The 12225-nt window shown below is 44.9% G+C and overlaps 1 protein-coding gene across 1 annotated transcript; it reads right to left on the reverse strand.

Moving 5' to 3' along the window:
- Positions 1 to 9689: 9689 nt before the first annotated feature.
- On the reverse strand, positions 9690 to 11093 carry Kcne4 (potassium voltage-gated channel subfamily E regulatory subunit 4). Its single transcript, XM_048344665.1, has 2 exons — positions 11035 to 11093; positions 9690 to 10457 (listed from the first exon to the last, which is right to left on the reverse strand). Exon 2 carries the CDS (start codon positions 10427 to 10429, stop codon positions 9920 to 9922), a length of 510 nt encoding a protein of 169 aa, XP_048200622.1. The 5' UTR covers positions 10430 to 10457; positions 11035 to 11093; the 3' UTR covers positions 9690 to 9919.
- Between the last annotated feature and the right edge of the window lie 1132 nt (positions 11094 to 12225).

A 12225-nucleotide genomic window follows, 5' to 3' on the forward strand; every position in this document is an offset into this window, starting at 1 on the left:
TTTTCAATCACAAAAGAAAGAACTAAATTCTTGCATAAAAATCAGAGAACATGGTTGTTCTCTGCTCCAGGTAGAAGTTCTACAACTGAATATTCTCCCTGAATATTCTCTGTGGATATCTTTCACACAGATTCATTATAAACCCTGTAGAGACACACTTGGAATAGAACTAAGTCATCCCATATTACTAATAAAGTAGATTTGCAACCTCAACTAAGAAGCACTTAATGGCAAGTAAGAAGAATAAGACATGTAGGTAAAAAAAGAGACTAATTTTTTTTTAAGGAGGTCTTGATGTTGAACTTCTTAGCTGAACTGTAAGTAGTGAATCTCCTTTCTTTATCAATAACCTGGTCTGTAGAACTATGTGATAGTAGCACAAAATGGACTCAGACATTCATGTTTTTATTATTTGCACTTCTACTCTCGATCATGCATGCTTAGAGTCCTCTTTCACTCTGAGCGCTCCTCTCCAGCACTCAGCTTAGTAGCATGATTCCATTGATTTCAGCATCTCAGGATTCTAGCTTCAAAGTCCACTGTCGAAGTACAGTCCCAGTTCACTCTTCCCTAACCTGGAAATCCTATGCTCTTTATCTCCAATTCATTTTGCAGAAAGGAAAAATCTTACACAAGCACATGAGTGAGTGACAAAGGCTAGATTTTTCTTCCCATGTCTACCATGTTCCATCCCAAATGTTAGATTATTTTTAATTTACATAAGCAAAGCTCTGATCAGACTATCTTTTCCTGCCCTAATACTTCCCTGGTCCTTGGCATTCTGATTACAACATATGTTTGTGCTACATTATGACCGTGTCAGGGGGAGAGATTTCAGAGGGGATTTGACTTAAAGTCAGAACAAGAAGCAGGCTTCCCTTCAGCTGTTTTGGATTCCTGAGGCTAATGGATCATGAGAAATATAAACTGGGGGACAGGTTTTAGGGGAAAGATCATGAGTTCAAGCTTTGACAAAAGAATTTGTGATACTTAAGGCAATCAATGGCTGTAGCCAGAAGCACTGGTCTTCCTAAGAAAAATTTAGGCTAGAGTTGATTGGTTGGGACTTGGAGATAGACAACATGGTGGGAAGGTAGCTGTATCAACACTGGAGCCAGATAACCAGGTTCAAATCCCAGATCTGACGCCAGTCTGTGCCATAGGCAACCACTGAACTAATGAGTTCGTAACCTCTCTTCATCTTTAAAGTCTCCATCTCTTAGCATGTCATAAGAATTAAATGTCACAAGAAGAGTGTCTATGCCACAAAAGTACCAAAAGGTGTCCAGTATAATTACTTATTCATAGATGAAAGTTTGAGGGTAAATTAGATCACTTGATGCAAAAATGTGAAAGAAGAAGAAAAGAATATTCCGAGAGACAACTGTGAGAAATGCCAGCTCAGATGAGACACTCTTGACTATTAAAAATAACACTGTGTGGTGCTGCATGATTCAGACTCTTGAGGGGCTCACAGTCATGCAGGAAAGACCAAATAGCTTCTGTTGCAATCAAGTTATGGGGACAGTTCGATGGGAGTAGAAACAAGGAGAGAGATAAGAAACAAAATCTCCCTCTGAGCCTCATGCCCAGTTCTTTGGCCCAGTTCTTTCTCTGCGTGGAGGAGGTAAACAACAACGAGGAAGAAAGTCTTCTTTCCTGGGATGAGCATAAGAAAACAACAGTCATCGGTGTGCCTACTGGTTTCTGCATCCTCTGAACGTGTTTGTTCTGTCCAGCAGACATGGTGATGAGCCAGGAAAAATGACTCGTAAAACAATAGTATTACCCCTGAGAGTGAGGAATGAGTTTAATCAACAGATCTGAATGAACTGAAAGGAGTCTTCTGCATCCTTCTTAAAGGCCATAGAAAATACAGCCCTTCTTGAAGCAGTTTTGGTTACAGGTCAAAGGGCACATGCCAAGAGGCAGTTAACAACACATCAAGAAGCAGTGAGGTAAGTATACACAAGCACTCATCCTGGCTTTTGATAAAATAACTATGGAAAATCAAACACTTAGAATCCTGTGTCTTACCTCAGACGTAAGATAAGCAATCACACAACCAGCAGTTGTCTGATGGCATCAGGAATTATTGGTGCACACCGTCCCCTCATGTCCCAGTTATAGTTCACACGGGGTCCTGGGGTTCCCACGGGAACCCTCGATTTTGAGCTGAACATCTAGCATTTGTCTTCAAGAGCCATGACTCGGGGATATCGGATCTCACCCATGCCAGGAATGCCAGTTCATTCCACACTGCAAGAAGCTTAGGCATAGGACGGTGCTGGAGCTGAGCAGCAATGCGCAAATAAGTAAACCAATTAATAAAATGAAATGTCCATATGCTTCACAGAGAACAAGGAAGCTGAACGCTATTTGAGTGTTACCCTCTACCTGCATTGCATTGCTTTCGGAAATGTGTTTACTCCTACCTGTTCAGATACATCCCACGGCAGAGGTCATTAAGTACCAAGAATTGAGCAGGGAGGGAAAAGAGAAATCAGTTTACAGCATCAGTAACTCGGTGCAGCTCAAGGTTGGCTATGCACACACCAGGGACCTCAGGCCAGATATCAGGAGACCTGTGATGGAATCTCTCCTTTACCTAGGTCTCCCTGAAGACTTTTAAACAAGCCACTAGACTTCCATAAACCCTAATTTCCCTGCCATCAAATATGAGGACTTTGTTCAATGATCCACGCTCCATGCCTCTCTAACCTGCCATGCCTTGTTTGAAACAGATGGATGAGATAATGCTGCATTAGCAAAACCTCAACCTCCCCCCTTACATTGATTAGTTATGTTGATTAGTTTTTCATGCAAAGCCACATGCAGGATTAGGGCAACTCTGTGGAGAAATTGCCTTTCATCCAGTAAGTTGCCAGTCCAGGCTGCTATGAGTTCTTCCTATTTTCCATCTGGAACATCAGATCTCCTAAATCATATCTGAGCTTTGTGCTGACTCTACTCAGAACTGACACATTACTATTTCCACTCTGTTTTCCCCAGTGGCAGAAGAGGAGAAAGAAAGAAAGTGCTAAGGGGCTGGGGAATATGGCCTAGTGGCAAGAGTGCTTGCCTCGTGTACATGAAGCCCTGGGTTCAATTCCCCAGCACCACATCTATAGAAAATGGCCAGAAGTGGCACTGTGGCTCAAGTGGCAGAGTGCTAGCCTTGAGCAAGAAGAAGCCCGGGACAGTGCTCAGGCCCTGAGTCCAAGGCCCAGGACTGGCAAAAAAAAAAAAGAAAGGAAGTGCTAAGAAGTAAATTCTGACATGTGTTCATAGGAAGCAGTACTAGGTACTAGGTACTGATCAATGCTAGTAACTCCTATACACAGTCTCCAATCAGAGGCAAAGACTTATTTTTCCAGATGCTTCCTAAGGAATTCTGACAATGGAGGATATGGGAAAGATGTTTCCATCCCCATTTTGCCAGTGAGAAGGTCTGCTAAGAGAAGCTGATCAACTTATGCAATACCACAGAGCTGTCTAATATCTAGGATAGCACTAGATTCCGTGTCTCAAGCGCTGCCCTCCCTGGTGATTAAAATAATGCAGGTTTATTTTTATTATTATCTTTAAGTAGTTATACAGAAGGGTTTCCTTTGAACATGTCAGTTTAGAGCACAAGGCATCTGATCAATGTCACCCCTCTTATAATTCTTCCCCATCTCTCCTAACTCCACCCATCCACTCATATGTTGTGGTTCCACATTCACATGTGTATATTGAATATTATAACTGTAATTGTCCACCTTCCCTCTTGCCATACCAGGTTTTCTATCTCAAGATCTAAATGTGAATCCTAATCATTCAATTAAGCTCCTTGAGCCTCTTACCTGAATTAATTTCCTCAGGAAATTGTGCCTTATCACAGAAAAAAGAAATTATCAGCTAAATGCTATGCACATTCTGTCTATTAAATGATCCTACTGTCTTCATACTGTTCAAAGATACAAATCATGTATTCTTACATCCTAGAGCCAGAGGGCTGGGAATATGGCCTAGTGGTAAAGTGCTTGTCTCGTATACATGAAGTCCTGGGTTCGATTCCTCAGCACCACATATATAGAAAAGGCCAGAAGTGGCGCTGTGGCTTAAGAGGTAGAGTGCTAGCCTTGAGCAAAAAGAAGCCAGGGACAGTGCTCAGGCCCTGAAGCCATGCCCCAGGACTGGCCAAAAAAAAAAAAAAAATCCTAGAGCCAGAGTGCTACGTACACAAAACTTCCAATTAGGGATATAAATTAACCAGAAACAGAATTGATTTATTAGATTTACTCCTTAATATGGAAGGTATAACTTCTTTGGGACTCAGACAAGGATTACATTTCCTCAGCATCTAATGAAGTGCCTACAACTGAGTAGAAGTCCCAAGCATAAGATTGTGACATGTGGCTTATAATAAATTCTGAGTATTATTCATTGTATTGCTGTTATTTTTGTTTCTGTTGGGTAATGAGAGGAAGTAAGAAGGAAAAGAGGGAAGGGGGAGGTGAAATAAAGAGAGACCATGGGTAGAAATCCATTAAGGATACAAAGGAATGTAAGTGTTGGTGTGAAGAATTCTTGGAGGGGGGCACTAGTGTCTCATGTCTATAATCCTAGCTACTCAGGAGGCTGAGACCTGAGGAGTGCAGTTCAAAGCCAGCTCAGGCAGGAAAATCTATGTGACTCTTATCTCTAATTAACCACCAAAAATCTGAAAATAGAGTTGTGGCGCGAGTAATAAAGCACCAGCCTTGAGTAAAAAAGCAACACTACCCAGGCCATCCTATTTCTTAAGATGAAAATGAAAACAAGAAAGAAAAAAGAACTCCCAGAAAGGAGAGAACCAGATCTTAGCTCTGTAGCTTGCAGGGGTACAGGAGAATGTCAGAAAGGGCCAGATTGTGTAGGAAAAGAGGTAACACTGTCCTAGGCTCCTTTTTGATTCCTTCTGGCTCACCCCTTGTCCTTGACTAGAGGCCGCAGTGGGCTCAAAGCTCTTCTCCTAAAATAAATGTTGGACCCTAACTTCATAAAACAACCCAAATGATCCAGTACCAGTGGATCATAGACTCCTTGAATCCAGTGACCTTGGTGGCTTGTCTCCATGGTAACAGCTCACATCCCAAACTGTCCCTTCCTGTGTGAAAGCATTTCAGCAACAGAGGAAGACGGAATTCAACAGTGGGGTGGTTCCCCCCCTCTTTCTCTCTGTTATGACCCCTCTCCTTTGGCAAATCATGTCCTTTTCCTGAGCACTGCGGTCTCCTGAGAGAAGCTCAGAAGAGGACATTTCTGTGACTTTATTTGCAGATGGAAGCCCAGGCCACAGAGTTAAAAGGAGCAGCCCAGAGCCTCTTTTCCTCCAGTTTTATGTGATGTCCAGGGTTTCTCAGGGAGGTTCGCTTTTCTTGTCATGAACACCTCCCCAAAGAGAAGGGCCAGTGTGCTGTCTGCAGGTTAACAGAGCGAGATCGGAAGGTTGAGCAGCACCCCAACAACCACAGAGCATGCAGTGGCAGCTAAGTCTAGAAAGCCAGACACAACAGCTCTAAGCCCCTGCAGCCTCTCCTTTCCACAGGGCCTGCCTTCCCATCGTGCAGCCCCAGCCTGAACCCCGACTCCTGTCTACTCCTGTCTGCCCCCAGCCTTGGACTCTGCGCTCGGGGCCCGTCCTCATGGCATGCCTGGTGACTCAGCACGGATGGAGCCTGGACTGGAAGGAAAGGGTATGGAACAAATGTGGGGTCTGAATCTGGAATCTAGATGACATTGTGCGCTCGGTGTTCTGCCTGGTCCACAATGTCCAGGGTGAGAACAGCCCTTTTGCAGGATGATAAATGACCTTTCTTCAGCGGAGCCCTGGAAGTGCACATCTGACCACACACCCTCCAATCCCGGCCCTGCACGCACCACGGAGTCTACTTTCCACCAGGACCACGAGCCAAGAGCACTCATTCCTTGGCTCGATTTCAGTCCTTCACTTCCCGGTAGTTTAGATCCCATGATTCTGTCCACGAAAGAAATCTTTTTCTCTGCAGCATCCCTGCTTGCCTCTGACGTACAAAGGTGTAATTAGAACAGGGAGGAGCTAGCGGGCTCTTCTTCCATTTACCTCATCTCTGCACATTGTAGTGCTTGCTAAATGTGTTTCTAATATCTTAGGTGCACAGGGCCAGATTCCCTTCTGGGTTTTTCACATGCATGAGTAAATCCACACAGACGAAACCCCTGGGGCTTTAGGTTCTGCTTAGAAGTTCGCTTTTTTTTTTTTAAAGAAAACAAATATTCCATTAAAACGACATAGTGTACTCTGCATATTTTTAGGACAATTGGAGTTTAGAATTCCCTCTTCTTCCGCCCATGGTAAGAAAACTTTTTCTCTTAACTATTTCCTTACCAAGAATGTCCCAAAGCTTAGATACATAGAAAGAATGTCTTGTCTTTTAAAAGGATCTTCTCAACAGGCACCAGTAGCTATTGCCTGTCATTCTAGTTACTCAGGAGGCTGAGATCTGAGGATTGTGGTTCAAAGTCATCCCAGGCAAGAAAGTTTTATCTCTAGTTAACCAGCAAAAAGTCAAAAGTGGAGGCGTGGCTCAAATGGTAGAGTACCAAGCAAAAGCTCAGAGATGGTGCCCAGGCCAGAAGTTCAAACCTCAGTACCAGAATAATAATAATAATAATAATAATAACAATCTTCTATTGTCAAACTATCCACTGGTGGATTGAGAGCCTTGGGAAGGATCTGACTCTCTCATGTTGTTGCCAGGTGAATCTCTCAGGTAGATAACTACTTGTGAGCCTACAGAAACTTGAACTAGAAAAACCAAACTCCTAGGAAATAGACATCTGTAAAAGTGAGATACTTTATACCATCTGCTTGGTTTAAAAAAATGGGTCATTGGTTCTGGAGATTTTACTTTAGTATTTCTTACCTAGGAGGAAAAACCCCTCGTAGCAAAGAGACTGTCTCAGCCCCTGGGCAAAGAGATATAGAAAGATAACAAGAGAGGAACCTACAAATGAGTATTCATAGAGAGGAGACAGGGAGAGGAAGCCCTAACACCACGACTCATCTCTGTGCTTCATTGTGTTGGTAACTTGTCCTGGTGTAGGCCAGGCCACACCCTGCCCATGAGCCCATGCTGCTGGGCCACACATGTGTATCCCAGCTGCCAAGTCAGCATGCAAATCAGATGTTTGCTTGCAACCAAATTTGGAGCAACATCTTAGCAGCATTTGCCAAGTCTCTACATAGTCCAAGACTTCACAGAACTGATGTAAAACCTTCATCCTCGGCTGCTTCTCCATTCACTGCAAAGCCGACGAAAGCCTGGGTCCAAAGGTGGAAGAGCCAGGGATCAGGCAGGGGAAAAAAAGAGGTCTTTGGGAATGTTTCCCTTGGGAGATGAGTAAAATCCAGAGATTACTTGAAGCATATACCTGTGATGTTTAAAGAAAGCTAGGAGTTAGGGACAGACGGGACAAAATGATGGGCAGGGTGACAAGGATCAAGATGCATTGCACTCACAACCTGACATGTTGATGGGAAACCCTTCCACCCTTAAGGATAATAAACATTGCACTTGCACACTGACATGTTGAATTAAAACCCTTTCGCACTGCTTAAAGATAATTTTTTTGCCAGTCCTGAGACTAGAACTCAAGGCCTGGGCAAAAGGCTAGCCCTCTACCTCTTGAGTCACAGCACCACTTCTGGCTTTTTCTGTTTATGTGGTACTGAGGAATTGAACCCAGGGCTTCATGCGTGCTAGGCAAGCACTCTACCACGAAGCCACCTTCCCAGCCCCTAAAGATAATGTTTAAAAGGCAAAATTAAAAAAGAAAAACTTTAGGCATTATAGCAAAGAATTAAAGAAAGCACTCAAGACTTCAAAGGGAAAATGTGTCTGTTTATTTAAATTAAAAAATACTGTGAAAATTACAAACCATTAAATACAAAAGACAATTTTATACAACTCAATAGAATAAGAAGGAATTATATACATCCCTTGTTGATAGGCACAGATAGACTTGCACCGAACCTTGAGGATTAAGCAATGGAAAATGTGACTGCCACAACGCACATGTTCATCGCAGTAACGTTTCAGAATTCAAGTGATTCCAGGCAAGAGGCCAAACGTAACTTGGCTTCTTTCAACTTAAACGGCCCTCATTGGAGCAAATCCACACTCTGAATCTTGAACCGGGGGCCCTTCCCCCTCCCCCACAAAGAAACATAAATTTCCTCTAGCTGTGTGTCAGAGCCACAGATAAACCTGCTTCTCCACTGTTAACCCTTCCCTGGGATCCGTAGTGAATGGGGTATCTTCAATTTAGGAAGGAAAGACATAAAATGATGTTTGTTTGTGGGAGTTTTTTGTTGTCACTGCTTTACTAGAATTAAACTTGGCCTTTCGGTGTGTTCTTCTTCTCCGTCTTTCATATCTTCACAGGCGGAAAGGGTCGGCTACAAAGCTATGGAGCACAAGAATACATGTTGGCATTGTCAAACACTCCTGAGCGTCTCCTTGAAGACTTCTTTTCCCCTCAGCCACAAGTGTGAACATCACGCCAGCCCAAGGAACAGTGTGGTCACTGCCTGTTTAGTTCCAGTCCTGGGAAAACTACAGAGAGGTGGTTGATGATTCTCTCCAAATTCCCCAGTTACATGTATTTAGAGTCTCCAACTGTTCCTTTAAATCAGCAGATCCTTTTCCAGACTTAACTGGCCAAAAGGGAAATGTTTGGTCCAAGCTTCCTCACACCAGGCTAGAAAGGATTTATCACAGAGTCCTAAGGCCATCTCCCAGCCCCCTGGGGCAGCACATCCTCAGGAGCCTCATGAAGGCGGTGAGCCTCTTGAAGACATGCCCAGGACCACACAGCAAATGCACGTCCGGGCTCAACATCAGCAAGCGCGGAACTTGGACCCCAGCTCTAAGCTATCTCTGCCTGAGCATGCCCTCCCTGCTAGGTCTCAGCTACGTGACAGAATACCACATTGTAGAGGACCCACAGTGTGTCCTCTCTCAGTTCAGAGAGGCAGGCTGGGAAAATGAGCATGGGCAGAATGAACAGCATGGCCTTGTACAACCCTACCATTACCCCTTCTGGGGACCAGAAAGAGCCCCTTGCACAACAAGTCAGAGTATAGACTTGTTTCCAAGGAAAATCTCTAACCCAAAGGAAATCATACCAGCAAAAGAAGCCGGATAGTCACAAGTCAGAGAGCTCAAGTTCCTAGGGGAAGCAAAAGATCAAAATAGCAGATCATCTCTTATGACAACCCCTCAACTAATGTTAACTGGTTTAATAATGGCTTTCTTTCCTTATGCAAACAGGCTGGCTTCAAAAATCCAACTTTTACTTACCAAAAATCCCTCATCAAGTTCCCCCCCCCCATCCAAAAGACCTCCAAAAGATTCTTGTAACACTCTGTGACCCAATGCCACAGGTACACAGCAGAGATACTTACAGCCAATCAGATCTAGAAGTACAAAGCTCCAGGCAAAGTAGCAAATCAGAACTAGTCTCTCTGCCTGCCTTGGGCATTTGACAGGTCTAGGAACTAGAAGATGCTGGAGAAGTTTCCAAAATCATCCAGTGAGAAAATGACAAGCCACCTTGCAGGCAAATTCTGAACAGGGACCCCCCAACACCTGGACCCCCCCCCAAGGACATATACGCACATCTTTGGGGGACAGTGGGGATTCAGTGGTGGGTCCAAACCACTGGCACTTCAAGGACTCTGACTGAGCCTGGTCTTCCCTGGGGGGGCCCCTCCTTCATTTTGGAGATTTGCCCAGGGTCTTTCAGAGTGACAGCCGCACTGCCAAAGTGAAAGCACACACTTGGAAAATGTCTTTCCTCTTTCTAGGGGTGACGGTGGCTGGCGGGGCCATCTCCGGAGGCCCAGGGGGTGCTAGGAATTCTGGTGAATGTTCTCAGAGGAGCCTTCGCTGCTTTCATTGAGCGGTGTCTCGGAAGTCTCCTCCAGCTCGTCATCAGCCCCCTCCTCCTGGATGGCGAGGTGCACGTCTGGAGAGGAGGACTCGGAGCTCACGCTGTCTCCCTCCATGGAGCAGAGGGTGCAGGACAGGGCCGGGGCCACACTCTCTTGCAGCATGTTCAGCATCATGGGCACCGGCATGGACCTCAGGCCTGACACGGTGGGCAGGGGCTTCATGGCCTCCCCCCACAGCCTCTCCTCATCCTTGTAAAGCAGCAGGAGGCTGGACTTGTTCTTCTCTCGCCTCTTGGATTTCATGTAGCCCAGCATGATTCCGATTAAGAAAACGCCGTAGAAGGACATGACCACGAGAATGTAGAAGTATTCGTTCCCGTTGCTGCCGCCCACCCCGTGCAACTCCACGGGGCTGCTGGAGGCCGCAGCGCTGGGGTGTGTGCTGTTCACCGGCTCCATCCTCAGCATGGAGGCAGGGCTCGCGCCTGGGGCTGATCTGGGGAGAAAGTTGCATATTAGAGCTCTCCCCGCAGCCCACCTGTACAGGCAGGAAAGTGAACACAAGGTTTGGAGACTGACAATACCCCCCCCCTCCATTGTAAATGCATAAAAGAAATAGCCGTCACGAACTCCCACCGAAGAGTTAACAGCTAAGTTAGCTAGGACAGCCTGGAGTGGGCAAGGGAGAAGCCAAGAGGAGAGAAAAAGAAGAACTTTCATTTTTAGTATATTCCTATGTACTGTATTTGATGTCATAAAAAAACGAGTGTGGGTTCCTTTATATTTTAAGTTGTACGTGTGCAGACAGGAAGCACAGAGAAAAGAGTATCTTGAAAATGGAAAGGCACATTGGAGCTGACAGCACACTTTTTGCTTTTGCTTCTACAGCTTAAACTTTTTCATTCAAAGCAAAGTATCCTGAGCACGAATATTACACACACACACACACACACACACACACACACACACACACACACACACACAGAGGAATAAAAGGAAAAGTGCATCTACTCCTGGTTATCCATATTATACTTGCAAAACGTTTCTGCAGCCAGTTTGCCATGCTAACTTACCACAGGCTGACGTTGAATTCCTAAATCAGCAAGTTCAAGAGTGATGTCTTCTGTGTCGGGCTCTGCACACACTCTGACAGCTCCGCTGCTCTGGTGGGGATATATAGTCAAGAAATGCATCGTCACGTGTTCTGGGAGGAAAATTTATAACAGAGGTTGACGGTGGCCGAGTGAGCAGTGAACTCCAAGCCCTGCAGTTCAACTCACCAAAGTCTGCAGCTGTGTAAAGAAAAGCACTGAGAATCAGGAACTGCTCCTCCTGCCCTAGGGCGCAGCCAGAATGTTCAGGTGGCCATGAAAGTAAGCAGAAAGAAGAGGCCGGCATTGGCTAAGGTGAAAGGGCGATCCCCAAGTCCAGCCTCACCGAAAATGAGCCTATGCTTGCATTTTGCCCCGGAAAAAATAAATATTACATTGCCTGTAGGTTTACAAAAGCAATCACATCCCATACTCGGAATGAAGATAGTTGGAAGCAAGTTTAGAAAGTATAGTCAAGCAAAAAGGGCTTGAACCAGGTGCCAGCGGCTCACATCTGTAATCCTGGCTACTCAGGAGGCTGAGATCTGAAGATTGTGGTTCAAAGCCAGCCCATTCAGAAAGGACCATGAGGCTCTTTATCTACAATAAAGTTCTCACCCAAAAATCCAGAAGTGGCTCTGTAGCTCAAGTGGTAGGGGGCTAGAAGCTTAGGGACAGCACCCAGGCCCTGAATTCAAGCCCCAAGCATGGAGAAAAAAAAAAAGAGGGGCTTAAATTTCAGTTCTCAGTTCTTCTATTAACTATGCAAATCTTATAACTCCTTCCAGAACCTTCTCACTCCTCAGAGTCTGATCAATTACAACTGTTGGGTGTCTGGGCTGGGGGTAGGGCTGAGGTAATGCCTTCAGCAGATAGAATATGAACATGTGATTTTTAAAACCCCTTTTAGCTTAACTGCTCTAAGATCTGGAGGCTGGCTGGTGTGAGTTAAACTTAAAAAAAAAAAATCCTAAAAGAGATTCGACCTGTCTTCCACATCAAGCTCACAAATGTCTTCTTTATAAGCATTGCTGGTTTTATTTTGTTTTGTTTTGAATTCTTCTGGATTCTTTTCAGTGGTCTGTGGGCAGGAGGAACATTTTGCTTCGTGGTGACAGTGACTATGAGCGAGCATGCCTCCATTCTCTGAAGCATCACACAGAGGATGTGCAC

The sequence above is a fragment of the Perognathus longimembris genome, chromosome 4 (genome assembly GCF_023159225.1).
Source record: "Perognathus longimembris pacificus isolate PPM17 chromosome 4, ASM2315922v1, whole genome shotgun sequence".
Taxonomy (NCBI): Eukaryota; Metazoa; Chordata; class Mammalia; order Rodentia; family Heteromyidae; genus Perognathus; species Perognathus longimembris.

Bases quoted from the DNA above. Each gene is read 5' to 3' on its own strand.
- Kcne4 (XM_048344665.1), bottom strand. From the start codon at position 10,429: ATGCTGAGGATGGAGCCGGTGAACAGCACACACCCCAGCGCTGCGGCC.